Genomic DNA, 20,847 nt, shown 5'->3' on the forward strand with positions numbered 1-20,847 from the left:
GGTAAAGTTTGCTTGCTATGGTGACTGTTACCTGACAAAACAATTATATCACCTTTTGTCTGTTTTGCACTCACACCTTTCAGCCAGTCCTGTTCAGTCCAAACCTAGCTAAACATCAAGCTGCAGTTTGGTCTATAACATCCTTAATCTTGCTGCTTGTCAAAGACACAGAGCCAGCACCCTGGGCCTCCACAAGCTACTTAACTTTCAGATGCTAGATCTGAACCATCTAGCTAAATAGGAAATAGTTGGTAATACTTCAAATCTATAGATGACTCAAACTTACATTTACACAACTAAAACACATGTATTCCTTTGGCTTTGAAGTCAGTGAAAACAGCACTAGCTACTAGCAACTCAACCTTAATCTCATGGAAAACAACTGGTATTTTGATTGCACATGCTGAAATATCCCAAAAATCTTCAAAAACCCCAACCCATAGGGATCTACATTTACACCTTCTGTTCCTGATTTTAAAAATGCCTATCTAAATATCTTTACTTCAAGAGACATTTCAAAGAACAAGTAACACCTCAGGAAACAGACACAGCAGCAACAGTAAAGGCATAATAAATATCTTGGTTTAGTCTTGGAAATGGAGATGCACACACACCTGGTTAATGACTATTACATGCAAAAAGTATGTAAGGTTTTCCCCATAGTGCTGCACCTTCTCTTTTAGTAGCAGATAAAGAGACCTCAGAGCTGTACCATACTGGCTGACCAGCAAATTCTCTGCCCCTTCCTAAAAATTCCATGCCTCATAATGCTAACTCCTCCCACTTCCCTCCATTTCTATCACTAATTACCTCAGTCTAGTCAGGAAGAATTGTCTTTATTTCTCTTCAAAACTGATTGCTTGGTTACGCAGTGAACTGGAGTGATAATGAATCCTGAGCTGCTATTTGTATTCCTTTAATACAGTACAGGGTTACTGTCTTTACGGAATTTCTAGCACCACTTCACTATCCTGATTGCTCTTTTAAATCAGCAGGATATGAAAAATTAGCCACTACAGGCTTATTATGGCAGAATATTTTAAAACAATAGTCATAGTCATATGCAGTATTTTTCCGCAATGAGACGTCAAAGCTGCAAACCAGAGAAGGAACTGCATTTGAAGTGACAACCATATGAACATCCTACAACATGGATCATCATATGGCTGTGGCACAGATTTCTGCTGCCAGTGTTCCAGAGTTCAGAATCCAAAATCACATGGAAGCTTGCACACCAAATTCACACTGCAATTGTGCCCCAGGGCTGTAGTATGGACCTCTGTGGATCCCAAGAAAGCATTTATATGTGTATTTTGATGGGAAGAGGGAATGAGAAGCAAGTATTTTTTTCCGAGAAAACAATTTCTGTGAGCCCCAATCTCACAAGTCTATCAGACTGCAGAGGTCAGCACAGCTTTTGCTCCCGACAGCTCCTCCTCCGAGTGGCTATTGCAGCTGGAGCTCCAGAAAACACAGCCGTGACACCTCGTGTGCACAGAGGAAATAAGCAAGTATTCCCAGAAGAGGGAACAAGCCTATGATCTGAGGGCATGGCTCACTTCCAGCACAAGGGCTCTCTGCCGCGGGGCACTTGAGAAGTCAGCTAGGGGAATCCCTGACTGCTCCCTTTCCAGGGAAAAGCTCAGAATAAGTGTATTCAGAGGCTTACAGCCTATGCCAACATCCGCTAAAACAGTATTTTCAGTGAAACATAATATGCTGGTAATAAAGACTTTTGTTTTGTATTTTCACAATCAAAACACTCAGTAGGCAGTTGCTAAGTGGTTTTCAAGGGCTTTTTGTTTCAGACTTACAGGATGGCTGAATAGGAAGGGGATAATTGGTGTTCACTGGTTTCAAGGCAACAACTGCAGAGGGTGGGAAATTCTGCCAGAGCCATAAAGGAAACTATGTAACATCAGGCACATTTCTACAGTTTCTGTCAATTTGGCCTCCACACAGTGACACAGTGTTTGGCACACTGTGTTTGGCACACAGTAATGTAAGCAAGGTCATGAACACCTTATATTTTCCCTTCTGTCTGGGCATTTCCAGACATGTTCAGGTTTCGCATGCTAGAAGTCTTCCCAGATTTTCCTGCCCTTACTTATTTTATTGAAAATTCCCCAGTGCTGCAAACAGGAAGCTGCTCTTCTCTGGCATGCAAAAAGTTGATTTTTCTGCCCCTGGCTTGGAATGTACCCAGCTAAATCCCCTTCTTATCAAAGCACCAGCTACCACCCCCCTGCCCTGGGGTCAGGAGCACCAGAGCTCCTGCCAAATCTGAAGCAAAAGAGGAACAATGAGCTCTCTCCAAATCAAGAGGTGAGAAAGTTTCCCACAGCCAGGTAGAGAAGTCCTGCCATCCCTGGGGCCATCCTTTTACTGATCAGGGTGCGCTGCCTGCCACAAGCAGATCTCTTCAAATCCTGGCTCAGCAGTTGGAGTGGCACCATTGGCTTCAGTTCAGCATCTACCCCTGAGCTCTGCAGACACAAATCCCTGAGGCAGCAGCACCAGCAGCAGCTGGGCAGCCAGTCCAAGGGGACAGAGGCCAGAGGTTTCCTAGCCAAAAGTATCCATGCAGGTGGGGTAGCCCCCAGGCACCTGGGGCTTGGGGAAGGGAGGTAGGAGAGGCACCTCCTGCATGGTGGTCCCAAGCTGTCTTCATGGTCCCTGCTTGGAAGGGCAGACACACACCTTCAATCCCACACTTCACTCCTACTCCCTTTCCTCATACCCTCCTGTTGTGAGCCTGGCATGATCCCTCACTGACTTTTCCAGTTGAACAGGGTGACAGATGATTGTTTTTTCTGGGCATTTGACTCCTTTCCTTTCAGGAGATAATAGCTGGACATTTAAAAGGAATGCAGATAAATTCTCTTTTCATCAACAGTTTAAACTAACATTCTTCATCAGGCTGGCATGCAGAATCCCCAAGCTAATTCAAACGCATTCTAGCCTCACTGGTCTGGGTTGGCCTGCTAAGGAAAACAACTAATACATAATAACTTTTCTAAAGAGGCAACAAAGCAATGCCTCACAAATGCCAAGAAGGTGTTAAAATCATCCTCTTCAAATGCCAAGTCTTCCTGGCTCATCTCCTCAGGATTCACTAGGCTTGAGAACACCTGTGCTGGCTGCTACCTGTGCAAAGGGAGCCTCTTCTGATCACAGAGAAGATGGAGGGTGCTTTAAGAAAACACTTTACTGGTGTAAAATATTGTACTGCTTGCTTTTTTTTTTTTTCTTACTGTCAGATGCTTAGAGCAGATCTCAAAACCCAGACAGTACTACAGGCATGTGTTACACCACCTGCAGTGGGGAGACAGGCCAGGTGTGGTCCTGGAAACCACAGACTGGCAGCAGAAAGGGAGAACAGCCCTGGAGTGAGACAGCAGCATGCCTGCCACACTCACTGCTCAAACCTCCCACCCAGCTTTGCCAGCCCAGCCTGGGAGCTCTCCAGACCTGGAGCTATTTGGAGCTGACTGTGATGATTATATGCAAGTGCACAGCAGCTCAGGAGTTCAGATAACCATACAGTGGTAAGGAGAACTATTATTCCAAGTCAAAAGTAGAGAAAAAGGAAAATTATGGCTGTCTGTGATGCATGTAAAAAAACACCTACTTGAGGTGCTTCTGAGGAAGTACCTTATATCACCATGAGTCACTTCTCTTCTTGTGAGAAGGTTTTTCTCAGTGGGACTCTCCAGAGGGATTTCCAGACACAGGTCACACCTCCCAAACCCCTCAGGCAGCCAAGGGAAACCACAGCAGAATACAACGCAGGCATAAAAAGGATATCTCTGAAACTTGCAATGACTGCAATCCATGCCAGTGTCTGGCTTTCATATGTCTCAGAGTTGCTTATCTCTTCATTTAATGGATGTGATAATTAAAGGACAGAAATAAGCAAATGTAACTGAGAAAAAAACCCCTGAGGATGCATCAGTAGCTGCACAACAACAACCCCTGCCTCCCTCTTCCCTCTTTTATCCACTATGTTTGTCCTGTACTTTGGTTAAAGAAAAGGAGGATTTTACGAATCAGTAAGTCTTAAGAGTAATTTTAAATCTGGATCATTACAATATAATGTGTTTTAGGTATTTCTACTTCCATTTTCGAGACACAGTCTGACTGATAGTCAAGATAGGCCTGAATTTCAACTAAGCTTTCACAGACTTCTGGATCCTGCTAGCATGAAACTAAGGTTGGCCCTCGAAAACACACCAAGCTGAGATGCCATCACATGAAGTTTGTGGAAGTTTAAAATAAAGGAAGGTGGCTTGATCTATCTCTCACTGACACTGTGTCAGGAAATAGCCACTGCCATGCCTTGGCACAGCTTTCTGTTGAAACGGTTCCTTTCTGAAAAGAAGCTTGGCATAAAACAAAATTGCAATCTTCAGACAAGCGTAAGGACCTAAGACTGCAATAAGCATTACTGTGTCTCAACAGACACATAGAAGTTATTGCAATAGCATGAATTCTTTGTGTCCTACTAGAAATACCTGCAGCTTCCACTTCCTGAGAGGCAGGATCACAGCTCTGTGCAAAATGTACATTTTATTAAGAGCAAAAGAACTGTTTGCCAGTCCTATCGATTACAACTCCTTCCCCCTCTCCATGGCAACTTCCCTATTAATAGCATCACTCAATATGTTATCTCAGCTTAAAAGTCATCAGACATGGTAAATACATAGCTTCTTTTTGTCTTGCCAGATGGAAAGTCACTCTTTTGTGAGGGAGATACTGAAACGCCTCTAGACTGACACAATTCATGTAACCCTGCACAGCCATCAAAGATCGTAATTTTGTGCCAAATGATGATGCAGCCCAGGTCTGAACAGTCAGTCTAGTTATAGTGTTTTGCCTGCCATGGCCCTTACCTAGTACTGCCAGATCCTTCCTGGCCAATCATTTTAACGCTTATAAATGACTGTCTAAATACATAAACAAAATACAACCCTGCAGAGACAGAAGAGCTATCAGCAATTGGAAATACAAGGAGAGACTGCAGGAGGACCTCAACAAACAAAGCATTTCTAGCTATGCCTAGGGAGAGAGAGAAGTTTCAGTCTTACCTGTTTGGTCATTTTTCACAGAATGAAAGAATTTAGTGGAAGAAAAGATTAGTTGTATCACCATTATCACTGCCCTGCTAAAGCAAGATGGCATTCTTCCTGCCTCTCTAATCCTTTCTGCCACCGCTAATGCATTCACCTGCACTAGTGCAAACACTGGTATGTACCTACTAAATTACAAAACTCACACAAGTCATACACAGCTCTCCCTGCCCTGCCACAGCAGAGCAGAGCAAACCAGCAAGGAAAATACTATTTTAAGGTCTCCCTAAGAGACTGTGTCATGTGTCTGATTTTGGGGTATTAAACCAGATCCTCTCATAAAACTGGCTTCTGGCACAATCATCAAGGTGTCAGTGCCAGGCCATGAGGCTGTTGGGAACACATTTTCATTCTCACAAGAATAAAGTATTTCCTGCCAACAAGCTTGTTTATGGATGTGTCAAACTCAAGAAAAAAGAAGCTTCATGTCTATTGAACCACTTCATCATTCCATTAAGAAAAGAGAGAGGGGAAAATAAAACTGTTAAAGACTCTGACAGAAAGCATTTGGCTGGAACATTACTGAGTTTAGACTGCAATATCAGAAATTTATTGACCTAGATGTAACTTTTACAGCTCAGAACTTGCAGATAATTTACATTTCTACTAGTTAGCCTAGCTATCATGACAAAGAAAAGTGATTTCTGTGAAAAGCTGGTAAGAGGGGTTTTAATGCTGAACACTTCTGTAGGAAATCTTGAGTTGTACTAGAACAAATACATAATGGAACAATAGATGAAGAACTGCTCCTGCCTTGAATTTCTGGTGATGGGCACTACCAATGAAAACTGGATAAGCTTCACAACACATTTCTGGATTCCAGATTTACATAAAAATCCACATCTGCAGAGAGAAGCCAGCCTATCTCTGTGGATGAGACTGTCCTGCTGCATGGCCATTTGCAGATTATGAACAAATAAATGTTTTCAAACTACACCAAAACTCAAACCTTAACTATGTCCTGCTGTTTTATTTGGGTTTCACTCTGCTTCAACTAACTGAGAAGAACCTGACAATTTAGCAGCAATAGAGAACAGAATGGGAAAGCAGTAGAGGGGGAGCTGCCAGGGCTTTCGTCTCTGTAAAGACAGGATGAGGAGGGGACAGGAAGCAGGGCTGCTGATTGATATCACATGCTCTGACAAACAGAAAGACTGAAAAGCAAATGGATTTTTCCCCTTATCCTTGCAGCTGTTGTCCCCTACACCAGCGTCTACTGCCTGGAGAGACAACAGATAGGTCCAATTGCTGGATGTGTGCACAAATTGTAACCAGTACTGAAATGCTCCTGAACATTGGCATTTCAACACTGCCTCTAGACCACAGAGAGCGATACGCACTTGTTTTCATATTTCCCTCCTGTCTCCTGACAAACACAGATACTAGGCAAGATATTTTTATTTTGTATTCTGGTCCTACTTCTTTGGCAGGTGAGGAAGGTAATCAGGGTAGCCAGCAGGATCTCGGTTCACACATAGCGTCAGGACTTGTTTTCCCATACAAGCAGGAAGAGTATTGAGGGATTGGCACATGCTAAGTGCATAGAGTTAAGTTTGCTTCATTCCTAAAGATATCACAACCACCTCAGACCATTCTGCACTGTTGTAGCACTTGCAGAGGAAAATGAACTTTGATTATTTTTTTGAACTCTTTAGTGGATCCATGATGGTATAAATTTCATTGTGATATTTGAGGGTCCATTTACTTAGAAGAGCAGTTAAGAACTGCTGGTATATTTTAGGACAGCTGTGACTAACAGGGTGCAGTAACCTTTCTCCAGGTGCTAGACAGATTTTGAGAGAAAGCTTCAGGGTAAGGAGGACTAAGCATTCAGCCTAATCTGGGCTGATACACTGATTAAGGAGAAAAACACCCTGTCCACACAGTTTGCAGGAACAGTGCTTGAGCCCCATTGGCAGCAGCAATCACATTTAGTACAGTCATATTTCCATTACACTGGGAGTCTTCACAATTTATGTACAGTTTAATCTGATTATTTTTCTTCCCCATTTCTGCCTGACGGAGTTTACTTGCAAGGCCTCTGGCTGGAAATCCATGCTAATCAAGTTAAGGCCCAGTAGATAATGCAAAGTTGTTTTCTCTGTGTTGTCAGCAAACCACATTTCATGACTATACTCAAGCCTCTGCTAACTAAGGTCACTGACATCATCTTGAAATCCAGGAGCAAGTAACAAGAGCAGGAAAAAGACCCATCTTGAGTGAAGACAAAAAATGCTGGTGAAGCAGCTCACACCAGGGCTGCAAAGTTGGGGGCAGGGGGGAGGCCACTGGCTCTATGCAATGTTTATGTAAATTACTTTTTTAATGGGTTTTATCCACCCACACACAAATGACAGTTTGGATTATTTTAACTGTGGAATTTTGTTTCCTGCATCATGAAAACTAAGTACTCAGCAACTGCCAGACTGCTAAGCAAATGGTATGAAATGTATTGATTCTGCAGTAGTAATGATCTTACATTTTTTACACAATGTCTTCCAGGCTTAAGTGACCATAGGCACTCTATACATTGCACCCATGAAAAAAGCACCTCAGGAATAAAACACCACAGCTGCCTGAAAGGACGTTCCACCATTAAAGAGGGTGCAAACACCAGGAAAGCAAAATACACTCTTCCCAGCCTAAATTCTTGGTAGTATTTTGGACAGGTTCTAAATATAAGAACCAGATTAGATATTAGACAGCCATTTCTTGGAAAAGGTGAAACAAGTACTGAAACAACTACCAAAACAGTGAATGTCTTTGTCATGAAGTTTTCCACATAGCTGGTGCACTAAAAATTGCTGCACAAACAAATATCTAGCTAATGTATAACTGTACTGAAAGCTTAGGCTTAAAACCTGGCTGTTGACAAAAGCAGTTTGTCAAGACATCAATTTCTCTCCTGTTGGAAAGCTAATGCTTCACACAATGTCATTTGTAATTGAACTGTGGCTCCACTTACATACTCAGAAAGAAAATGGAGCATCTGAGTCATCAAAATGCCTGCAATTCCCACTCCTGTAACTCCTGCCCAAGTTCTAACCTGTGACCAACCTTCTTAACCAAAGAACACACCACGAATCTTCACTAAAGGTTTTCTGTATGCACACAAGAAAAGTCATGTTTGTGTCTCACACTCTTGGCTGAAAACCATGACTACAGCCATTTTGAGGGTTTGTTTAATTTCTAAAATTCAACTGAATTTTAGAGAACCTGAAGGAGAATGGAGCTGAGCACCATGTGAAGACTTTCACTAGATTAAAGAAAACAGCAAAGAGAGGGGAACATTAGAAGACCTTCGATCACTTTCCTTCTCATGGGACAAATCTGTGATCACTCTTGAAATCACTTGAGGGTAAGAGCAAAGGCTCAGAACAAAGCCTTGCCCCGGGCCTACAGGACAAGTGGTGTCCCTGGTGAGGAAAGCTGCTTACCTCCTGAGTGCGTTTGTCAGCTCAGTAGTCAGTTCACTCTCAGTGTATGGTCTCAGCTCAGCAAGAGTTAACGGGGCTGCGGTGCCATCACTGCATTCCTGAGAAAGGAGGAAACACCATCTAGTTCAAAACTACTCACCATCTTAACTGGAAAATTCTGAGAACCACTTAGGTAACAGCTACTTGTAAAATGAAGGTGAAATAAACATCACAATATTACAGCAACATGGCAGTGTATCAACATACCAAGAAATAGACTAAATGGATTAACACTTCACAAATCCCCCTAAATGTATCCTAAACCACCACAGCTCATCAATTTGCAGAATTCTGCTAGTGTGTAAAACTGCTGGTGATTTCCCTATATTTCTTTTGACACCACACTTGAAACAAAAAACTGCTGGGATCAAAAAATTCAGATGATGCATTGCCAGAATCAAGTAAGAAAGACAGTTATACACTAGCTCTGGATTTTGTTTTTGAACACACTACTGAGGGTTATCTGGGGATACAGCACTAAAATAAGAGGTCTTAAGTTTTTCCAGGTGTCTATTTCTTAATGCAAATTAATACAGTAAAGTTTTTCCAGGTATCTATTTCTTAATGCAAATTAATACAGTTAATGCAGAAATCTGTTTATTTTGCATTATAATAAGGGGAGAAAAAGCCTTCATTCTCAAATTATTACAAATTGACTTGGAGAAAGAGACTGTCATTACAATGCTCTAACTGCTTCAAAGGAATGAGAGCTAATTTTTTCAAATTTTGTGTTTGGGGGAGGATGGCATTTTGCTTATATTCCATCCCTTCCACTGTTTCCAGTGAGTGGCAAAAGGCAAGACACACGTTCAACCACAGCAACTTGTATGTTTGCCAAGACTGGGCTTGTGGTAATCCTCCTCAAAACAACCTTATTTTTGCCCAGGCTTAACAACAATTCTGCAAAGTCCTCATAAGTCACAGCACTGAAGGAATCGCCTAACAACTGGAGAAGAGAGAAAAGATCTACATATAGACAAAAGAGAAGAATGATTAACATGCTAAAGACTGCTACAGGGAGGGGAGTGGTATAATTAATCATGTTTACGACTTTGGAAACTTAGCTTTATTCCTGACCTTGCCCAGTTTGTCTTTGCTTCCACTGCTGGCTGAGCTGAGAGACCTCATTCTCTGCTCTTTTTGTTCTTCCACTTCAGATTTCAAGTGCTCAATGTGGACGAGGTAGGCCTGCTCCTGGGCCTCTCGAGTGCTCAGTTTCAATTCCAATGCCTTCTTCTCCTTCTCTAGCAGGTAAAGCTGTGCCTTGAGCTCTGCCATCTCCTCCTGTTGAAGAAACATTATCAGCATGCTGATTCATGGGACTATATATCTAGAGGAAGAAGAGGTTAAACAAGATTTTCATCCACTCCTATAACCCAAGTGTTCTTTTAGTGGAGAACACCATCAGCACCCACATGCCTTTTTATAGTCACATAGCATATTTGTCAAAAGACTAGTACATCTTGAGTCTGAGTATGATGAGCTGTGCCACTTCAGTATCAGCCTCAGAAATAAGCTCATAGCCACTAGCGTGGTGCTGAAACTAGACTATCAAGGATGAGAGAGTAGCCACAGCTGCTGAAATTTCTTTGGTTCTACTTTGCCCTTCAGAGACCACTGTCTTAAAACCAGAAGTGTATTACTTTCCTGTCAAAAACCTCCCTAAATTCCAGATTTCAGTTTCTTATTGATACATAAGAATTTATCTCATTAGAGTGGAAGAGGTTTGAGGGACTAGGACAGCACACACAGGTCACATATTCCCACTCTGTAATACCAGCCTCTGTGGTAGAATGAGTTAAGTCAATAAGGGCAACTTGGTATGGCACCATCAGATGTCCATTTTTAATTTCCCTTCTCTAGAAAACCAGAATAGCCAAATATACACAACTTAAGTTTGACAAAATTGCACTCAATTATATTCTTCCATAAATACGATCCACAGGGGATTGACTTCACAGAGAGAAGCTGAATTCTGAGAGCTCATTCTTGTGTGCAATTCTTCTGCCACTCTGATGTTTATGACAGGGCTGTCACCTACTGTAACACAACAACTGATATTTGGGGACAGACCTCTGTTTTAACATCTGTCTGACAGTGGCTGGGCAGAAGTTTAAGAGCAGGGCATGAGTGCAATGACCCTTCTTTCAGCATATGCTCCCAGCCTCCCATGTAAGGCAGCTGATGGATATCTTGAACCAGAAGGATCTTTGTGTTTAAAAGCACTTCAGAAAAGTTTCTTCTACAAAATTCCTAGTTATTTTCTAAAGCCAGAAAAACTCAGTATCCACAAAACCTTTAAAGAGATAGAACTAAAATGTAATTTACATTATGTGCTAAACAACACCAGCAAACAAACAGAAGACTCCCAAAACCAAAAAAAGACTCCAACCTAGAATCATGTTCTCGCTGCTGAGCTTGTCTTGTGCTAGGTTTCCTCATGGATGACTATTGAGTTAATGCAGACATTTTCTGTATTACCATTCAGTTCTAAACTTGTTCACTGTGTAAACACTTCTCAAAAATAGAAGTTTCTTGTTCTGTGGCCAGCCTAGGAACAAGTCACTATTTTTAATTTTATTTTTAACAAACAAAAAATATTCTAATAAAAAAAATCAGAGGTATCTTACCTTATCCTTAAAAAATAATGCTTTTTGTATTAAAGCCATTAATAGCAGAGATTATACAAACACAAATTTCTACTAACTTTTCATGTAGAAGAGAATCTATGACTGCCACCAAAAATTTGCTGTCTGGATTAAGTGTAAGCAGTGCACGCAGGTGTATCACAGTTACAACCACCATAGGTAATCATCAGCTTATTCAGAATCACCAATAATGCAAAAATGAAATCCATACCTCAAAATCATCTGCTTGTTTGTGAACTGAAGGCTAGAAGCACAGCCAGTGTCATTCAATGTGGTTTACACAAATTTAGTTGTTAGGCAAACTTACCATTAATTTCCTTTGTCAACAGTAAATACATAAATAATACTGATAAATAATGATAGGGATATTTAGTTATAGGAGTTGAACTGGATGGTCTGATATACTCAAGTGTATGCATTTAGCTTCTTAAGCCTCTATTTCTAAAGCCATTAATCTACTTAGCCTGCTTAGTGAAGGCTGAGAAGTAATTTGAATAGAGTGTTTTGACACTTATATGAATAAAAGATACTCTTGATAGAAGGCTATCTATGTGGTATGATGGTTATGACAGATCTTCCCTGGCTGGAAGCTGAAGCTAGGCAAATTCAGCCTAAAAATGAGGGACATCTATTTCCTAAAATAAAAAAGTGAATTTAACCACTACAACAATGAATCTGTGGAACTGATTTGCCTCACCACCTAAAATTTTTAACTTATTTTAATTATATTTTAAGTTATTTTAATTTTAACGTATTCAAGCTCAAAATAAACCTAAGGATCAACAGTTAACTTCTTTGTTTGTGAAGACAGTAAGTTTAAATCATATATATGAATTCACCAGTTTGCATCCTCTCCCAGAAGACATATCGTGCACTTCCCATATGTTTAGTTTTCTCATGTTAAAACAAATGTGATTTGGAAGTAAAGAAGCAAAGACAAAGCAGGGGAAAAAGCAGGGGAAAAGTGGAAAAGCTCTCAGCCAGTGTCTTACAGAGGCTTTCAGGGAAGGAACAGGAAGGAAAGGTTGAAGCTAAAAATTAAAACTACAGTTGAGGATAGTGGTATGGACACATACAATCTGTGAGGCAGGATGGCAACAGCTACGTGTTATATGGGAAAATTCAAGGAGTTCAGGTTTAGTTAGAGAGTTAGTCTTCACATATGCAGCAATTTTTCCCATGAAAATATATTCTCTAAAGATAGCATCTAAATTTAATTTAAATTAAAACGCCAGCTTTGTATATTTACTATACCCCTTTTCTTCTAATTACAGGTTGCTGTGAAACATCTTGCAGTTTAACACATCTGATTCTTCAGAGTGTGTGCCTAAAGCACCAGTGGTATTTACAAAATGAAACCCTGAAGGAGCAGGTAGCAAGTGGTCACTCTTCCAGATGAATGCAGAACACTTTAACAATACACGCAAATTCACAACCTTCAACTATAGTAGTTATGTCAGGACTAATTAATTGAATATTGAGGAATACTTTGTACTTGTGGTCATACTGTAATTCTGAATTTGGGCAAAAACTTGAATAAAAATTAAAAACTTTTGACTCAATATAATCAGAAACATCAAGGAACTTTCAAAATCAGCATTTGTATCAGATGTGGTCATGTCAGAAGAATAAAACAGCAAAGAACTATAATGTGGCAAGAAGTTCTAAAAATCATGAAAAGTCAGGACTCTAGGAGGATCACAGTACCCAAGTGGCATCTGCCAGCCATCAGAGGTAAAACAAACATCAGAGCAGATAAATGTCATGCTCTAGTTAACTGTATTTTACTATATAAATCTATAAGGGCATGAACTGCTGTAAAAAAGGTGAACAACGGGATCCTTAACATTTTCCACAAAGAGACTGAAGTCTCTTCAGTCCTTATGAGCAACATTATCACCACCTGTAGACAAAGGAGGAAAAATTACCAGTGTAGAAAGCTGAGACTTCTTATCTAGATTAAGTTCTTTGAAATGCAGAAATGGTGTAAACCAAGAATTATTTACAGCCATCAGAAATAATCTCCTTGCTAACTGGGGCATGACAACAACTGACCTCAAAGCAAGACCACTGAATGATGACAAACCACAGCTGAGAATATATTTGGAAACAGGTTAATTATTGCTTGAAGCAAAGAACTGGATTTTACAGAAGTACTGGCAGACCACTACATCTTACGCTCTGGACCAGTAAAAAAATAATAAACACGGCAACAGAGAAACCACCCTCAAACCATCTTTTTAATCAATAATGAAGAACTACTGGTGTACAAGCATTTTCAGACTGATGTAGAGGTCAGTTTTTACCGGGAATTATAGATGGAAGGTGCCAAAAGATGCAGCAGAGATTCCACTACAGATACAAGTTTTGGGAAGACAGCACAGATCTTAAGACCCAGCAGTGCAGGAAATTATTGAGTAGCTCAGTCCAGCTGTATCATCCTTGCTAAGAATGTGCAAGGGAGGGAAAAAATTAAAAGCTGATACACAATGAAGTCTTCTGCAGCACAGATGAGCCCATTTGCTTCAAGTCAAATGAAATACCGTAAGGAAGTTTAAATCCTCTATTTGTCTCAGAAGCAGGCAGATGCATATGCTATTCTGTATGAGGTACATGTTTCAAATAACAGACACAAAAAACATACTCAGAAAGCCAATATATCCATGAGTCCTGACTTTAGGTTCAACCACGCTATATTTTGCTAAACATATGAGCAAGGTATAATGTAGACCTGAGCAACAATCGTGGATGCTAAAAAGGTAATACATTCTCTGGCAACCAAAGCAAGCAGAGTGTAGCTGCGCCTTTTGTAATGCTTCATGCATAGAAGAAAGGCAGGAGTTTTCAATTTCTGAGCAGAAGATCATGAACCAACAAATGCATTCCAAGCTTTGACAAACTTGAGTTTTCACAATGTCTCTTTCAGAAACCTAAGGTTTTCCTGCATTGTGAATTCCAGCAAAGTACAAGAAATTACAATTAATAACAGTACTGTCAGTTTCTCTGTACTGGAAAGGACTGAAGGTGACTTCAGCCACCTATGTTTAACGTGTATCTATTCTGTTTGCAATGCACACAACTCAACGAAGAAGAAAGATTTCTTCTTCCAGGGGTAATTCCTGCAGTGAAAACCCAGTGTGATAGGTCCAACCAAAAGTTATGAACAGATGCCGTATGTCAAAACCAAGTTAGATGATTGTTGAGTGAACAAAAGGATTACCAGTGCTCCAAACTGTACCAGAAATTATGATATGCAACTGCTGGTGTTTCTGCCAATCAGGGAATGCAAGGGCACTAATCACAATAGATAGCTCTGCAGTTTGCCTGCAGGAGAATGATGCATGATATCTGAAATACACATATAATTATCAACAAATGTCTTCCAGTACATCTTGCATGCTTTAGTTATGGGGAAAATATTGCTGTGGCCACATGTTCAAACAAGTAACATAACTTTAAATCTTCTGACAGGTAGCAAGCAATCTTTCTTCTGAACTGCAAATAATGAATGCATTATTGCAAAATTATATTTGTTATCATGGAAAGGCAGCACCACTAAGAATACAATTATCATTACTAAGATACCAGTTAGCCAGAAGGAGCACATTTGAATAAAAATCTAAAGCTTTAGAAGTTTATGAAACTATTAGGATTTGCTGTCCCACTTGATACCATCAGCTGACATGTCTGCCATTAGCTGACTAAAATACTACTTACTAAAATGCAGAAATTAAACTTACTTAAACTTAGCCAAACCAGACAAGTTCTGAATGCATACATACAGAATTGCCTACTTGTATTTCCTTTGATATGTTCCTATGGTTTAGTCCACCTCTCAAAGTCAATACAGAAGACAGACTTAAAATGATATAAGCTCTATACCTGGTCAACAAAAGTCAGGTTTTCCATATCACATCTTTAGAATTGGACATATAAACCAGAGTTTTCTCCAAACCCCTGTAACTGAAGTTATTACACATCCTACTCTTTGCTCAGACTCTGAACTGAGCTACAGATTGCAACACAGTGCTTAGAACAGATAAGGACTTATGACTGCCAGAGAGTATTAGGGGTGACACCTTCTGACAGACCATTCTTCCTCCCACAGCTACATTAAAAGGAGGTGAATTTGTTCTGCTTCAGTTCACAAATATTCGTGATGCACATTTGCAAGCTTGGAAGTGAAGTGGTGAACTGTCTCTTGGGAAGTGCTGTATCATGTTTTTGGTCACCCTTGAGCAACTCAGCTGCCATACCTCTCAAACAGAGCATCTGGTTTGTCAAGAAGAGCATTTCAAGTTTAGATCCACAGATCAAGTTCCTGTCTAATTCAAAACACACACAGCTCTTCACCATTAATGCATTGCCTTCTGTCACTTTGTAACTACTGGATTTTCAGTCCAGATTATGTGTTTCAACAAAGTTACCCTTTATTACCCAGTGATCTCTACCCAAGCCTCCCATGCGTGACTGAGCATGTTCTGGAGCACAGGGGCATTGTCAGCAATGCATTTAGCCCCCTGGTTATAAATAAAATACCTTCATTGCCATAAGTTCCTGCATCAGGACTGCATTTTCCAGGTCTAGCCTCTGGCTGTCTCCCCGTGGCTTAACGTCATAACTAAGGGGATCAATGTGGATGCTTTCCAGCTCCAGCATTGTCAGTTTCACTGCTGCCCTGTCATTTTTCAACTGCTGGATGTAATCCTTCAGCCGCTGCTCATCCTCCTTTGTAAATTCCGTATCACAGCTGCTTGCAGTTGAGCTGGTGGTACTGGAAAGAGAAAGAATGGTATTAGAAAAAACAACATTTGGAACAAAATCTCAATTTTTACATCAAACACTCTCCCAATACTTCACCAACACATATGAGTCTTACTTAAAAGTTCACAGAAAGGACACATGTAGCATGGACTGGGCATTGCAATGTTCAGAAGATGCAGAGGGGTGTGACAAATTCAGAAAAGAAATTAATTCTCTAAGCTGCATGAGAAAATTGAATCATGCGACAACTTCTCTGCAAAGCCAGATATTTAGTCATGTGTAACCGAATTGCTTTTTCTGAAATGGTGTCTTCTGGAAAAATCCTTTTTTTAAATTAAGAAAAAAAAAGCAAAAAGCTTCTTAAGATTTCTTAGCAATAACCAAGCTTCTTTCTGCTGCTCTGATAATGAGTCTTCATCTTTTTTGGGAAGAAATATCTGCTAAGAAAAAAGAATCAGCCCAGACCTGATTTATCTCTGCTGATGGCCAATTATCGTCTCAGATATTTTAATGGATACTTTGAGGAATCAACCTGAGCAAAACTCCACTGACAGATGCCAGGAGATAGCATCTTTCAGTTCATTTTAAGGTGTACTCCTCAGTATACTGGCATTCCTTCAGGGCTGGAGGATTTTAAAGCCAACCCACAGGTTAGCAGGAATTTTAATAAAAAGTCATAATAAAAGACTTGGTGAATCTTATCTACAGGGACCAAAGAAATGTCGGCCCATTACTCTGCCCCACAGATGTTTACACAGATCGCAGAAAGGGAGGATAATGGTGCTAAGAATTAGAGCAGTTGGTGGCTCAGTGCTGCCCACCCACCTATGTGCATGCCAGTTCTGCAGGGGGCCGAGACTGATATAGCTGTAGCATTCCAGGGCTGAATATAACTGCAATAACACTAAAAGGAAAATAAAATGCCATGTTGTTTCACTCAAAGCTGCCTGCTGTCTCCTGAGGTCCTGTAATCAGCTGCCGGGTGAGGCATAAGTCATCCATTAACTGTGCCTGTCTGGAATGCTAGATGATCTCAGTTATCAGCAGGGGAATAAATCACTTTCTGTATCAAATTGCACTGCTGTTCAACATTTTTGTACTAAGAAAAAAAGTCCCACCCACCACACACTGTGAGATCCAGAATGTTGTCCTAAATACTGTGAATGTGAAAAAGGGGAAGTCTATCAAGATAGTCTTAGTTTTTCTCTTTTGGTTCTACTTCAGCTAAAGTTACGTTGTTTTTAAAGTGCTTCAAATAATTGCCAATCTTCCCACAAATTCTAAGCACAGCCTCGGAGAAGATGGAGAATTGGCAGGTCTAAAAAGATTTCTCAAAATCCTTCCCCCTCATGAAATATTGCATTACAGTTCTTGACTACAGTTCTCTGTCAATTTCACATTATTCCTTCCTTTTCTGAGGGATAAGAGGTGCCTGCCACAGTTGCCACAACTGTAAATTGGTCTTTGCTTTTGTTTTCATCCATTTCCATTTGCAGTGAAACTAAAAGCACTCAGTACCTACCTGCTTTACTGAGCCTAAGGATATCTCACTGAAGTACATATTGATAGAAAAATTACGAGGATAGACAATGTGAAAAATAGGTAATTCTGTACTGAAGTCATGTTGCAATTTTCCTCAGCATCCAAAGAAAGCAATTGCACAGCTTTTCTGGATTAATTGTAAAACAGCTGTTGTTGGAGTAAGGACAGCTTTTAAAGTCTACACAGGCTTCAAATATTGGAGCGCAAAGACCTCACCTCAGTTTTTGGTTGCAAAGGAAAGAAAACCTAGCTCTCTTGCTGAAACCTGAGTAGAAAAATGCTGGAAGTCTATTGTTATGTTGAGCTTGACTTCATACTCACTGGATAGTCACAGATTTTGGCCCTTAAAGACCCACAGCTATGCACATATATTTTAGGGGAGTGCAGTCCAAACTAAGGAAGGCAGTCTGGGCTGTTGCCAGGGATACTCAGGCTGGTTTTACTTCAGTCCTGGCTGCCTGCCTGCCTGCAGCTAAGTTGGCTCCTCTGGTGAATTGCTAGCAAGCTGCTCTTTTAATTTTTGTTTCCTTTTTTTTTTTTTAAGAAGTTGAGGGGAGCTTAGTGAGGAACCTGTCTCAGCTAGCACACAAAGGAGTTAGAACCCTCCCTCTCCCCCACAGCATTTAGCAGCAAGCTGCCATCCAGAAGACTGGGAGCAGCTGGGCACAAAGCTCACTGTGGGCTGTTGTAAAAAGGAGGCTGCACGATGAGGGACAGAAACAACACTGCAGTGTTTCTGAGCTCCCATGGCAGCTCTTCCAGGGTTTGTTCCCCCAAAGCCCCACCACACAGCTCTCCACAGCCACAATGCTAGTCCATTGCTGCTCTGCGTAAGGGATGATACCTGGTGCGCATATCATCCTGAATTTCAGATATCACCCTCCCTTCTGACAGCAATCAGGACAAAGGAAAACATTTATAGGGTAATGTATCCATCCAAAAACCACAGGAAACTGTTGCAAAAGATGTGCAGTTCCTCATTTCTCCAGTGTGTAGGTCAGGACAGAAAAAGGATCACAATTTCATCACAGCTGGAGGGAATACAACATCAATCTGCTCACTCTCACTGCTATTGCATTCAGAAAAAGCAAAGAGAAATATTCTTCACACTTGCTTCATCCCTCGAGTCTTTTACAATGATGTCATGCCTGGATGATGTCAAATTAATTTTCATATACAATTTATGGAAAACGTGGCCTGGTATAGCATAATGTGGAGTCTTATTTGCTGGCATGCATGTGTGTGTATAAAATGCAGTGGATGGATACAAAGGACGCTTTCAACAGTGCTTGTCTGTGAGTAATTTCTGTACACTACAAAAATTTGTCCACAAATCCCTATATAAGCATCATTTTGTCTGTTAAAAATCAAGTCAATAAATAAATAAGCAATTCAGCAATTGAGTGGATAATACAAAAGTTGATAGAACTAAGATAACACTTAAGATACCGAACTTGCTTTAATGTCTGCACACAACCTAACACTTTAAAGAAAGCACTTGGTACACAGTATATATGTTGCTTGAGATCTGGAACAGCACAATGCCAAAAGATATTAACTTCCTGAGAAACCAACAAATACTTCAACCAGGCAAATGGCAAACAAGAGTCTATTTGGCTAGAATTACAACTTTTGGTAAACTACCCTGCTTCCTTCTGAGACTGCTTCAGTGCAGCAACAAAGTGTTGCACAGATAACACTGAGATATCTCTTTGGATATTTCTAAAGAACTTATTTGCATGCTTCAGCCAAGATAATCTTGTCTGTCAGTGTCTTATCTGATATCTGAGATAATTCTGATGAGAGATATATTCCGACAGTTGACTGAGTGCAGATATTCTGTGACACTGCATAATACTGAAGAGAACTGCCTTTGTGTATAAGAGACCAGATCCCTCCCTCCATGAGTCCAGTTGTAAGCTCGGGCTTGCTAGCATAGCAGATAATAAAATACATCTTTTTCAGTCAGTGTTACAACTGGACTCCTTCTCTTTCGGTTCCTTCTAAAGGTGTAATCAGTCAAACCTTGTTGGCCATATATGTTCCATAGTTAGCTTCTGTCCATTTAAAACGATTACAACTTCCAACTACACTGCAAACTGATTTCTATTTTCAAAAACTGAATAGGCAACATTATTGTAGTGCTGCTGCCAGCCAAATGAATTTAGATGCTCTTTCATTGCATTTATTTTCTTTTCAGTTGCTCCCTTTTGCAGTCTTTAGCCACTTGCCACTAATGGCTCACCAAATGTTTATTCTCAGTAATGTGTTCAGTGATTCGACATTCAGAATCTCATTTGAAATTTCAAAGCTCAAGATGGGTCAACAATTTCACTGTAAATCCATAGTCTACAGGATTTCCAACAACAGGAAGAATTACTCATTTGTCACAATTCTCAGCAAAAGATAGTTTTCAACATCTCACTACCTCTTCAGTTGGTTTCAAAGGAAAAGGTAGCAATACATATCTGCAACTAAAAGCCTGCAACACTAAAACAGCTATGGCAAAAAATCAGTTTTGCAGACTCAAAGTATGTTTGAATCACATATTGTAAAAATATTTTAATTTCAGTGCAGTGGTCCCCAAATGGTTGTTCACACAGCACTCACTGATGACGTTGGCACGTTCTACTCCCCAGTTTTATAGAACTTCATAGAATCACAGAACATCCTGAGTTGGAAGAGACCCACAAGGATCATCAAAGTCCAACACTTAGCTCTGCACACGACAGCCCCAAGAATCACATTGTGTGCCTGAGAGCATTGTCCAAACGCTTCTTGAACTCCATCAGGCTTGGTGCTGTGACCACTGTCCTGGGGAGCCTGTTCCAGCACCCTCTGGGTGACAAACCTAGGTAGAGTTCTTTAAGACAAAATCATTAAGCCTCCAGGAACAGTTAGAAATCCACAGTCTGCTTTGCTATCTCTGCTCAGATTGCACTGTAATAAAAATGTAAAGGAAATGGAAACCACGAGCATCAAAGAACCATAGAGTGCTGGAGGTTTGTGGGAATGGATGTCTGTCTGGAGTAGCAGAGTGCTGAGTGACAAGAGAGCACACGCGAAATGAGTTGAGAATGCTGGTGTCACAGGCAGGATAACTCCAAAAAGTAGGACTAGGGGCCTGGAGAGAAACAAGAAGGATCCAGAATGTCAGGGAGAGGAAATTTAAAGACAAAATCTTCAATTTTTAAAACTTGAGATAGAGTATTTACTGATAGAGATCTGTCCTGGTTAGAATGGCTGGGACCAATTCATCCCTGGATGGGTGTAACCCAAAACTGTGTA

General features: G+C 40.6%; 1 protein-coding gene across 1 annotated transcript in view; it reads right to left on the reverse strand.

Moving 5' to 3' along the window:
* The window catches only part of LOC113961110 (colorectal mutant cancer protein), a 64,392-nt gene that overhangs the window by 6,048 nt on the left and 37,497 nt on the right, over nucleotides 1–20,847 (reverse strand). Inside the window, exons 11-13 of the mRNA XM_027671169.1 lie at nucleotides 15,793–16,027; nucleotides 9,683–9,889; nucleotides 8,567–8,664 (exon numbers count right to left, since the gene is read on the reverse strand). Of these exons, the coding sequence (XP_027526970.1) occupies nucleotides 8,567–8,664; nucleotides 9,683–9,889; nucleotides 15,793–16,027 (540 nt within the window). The remainder of the gene's footprint in view (nucleotides 1–8,566; nucleotides 8,665–9,682; nucleotides 9,890–15,792; nucleotides 16,028–20,847) is intronic.

This window comes from Neopelma chrysocephalum, unplaced genomic scaffold (assembly GCF_003984885.1).
Source record: "Neopelma chrysocephalum unplaced genomic scaffold, ASM398488v2 Primary Assembly neopelma1_97034, whole genome shotgun sequence".
Lineage (NCBI taxonomy): Eukaryota > Metazoa > Chordata > Aves > Passeriformes > Pipridae > Neopelma > Neopelma chrysocephalum.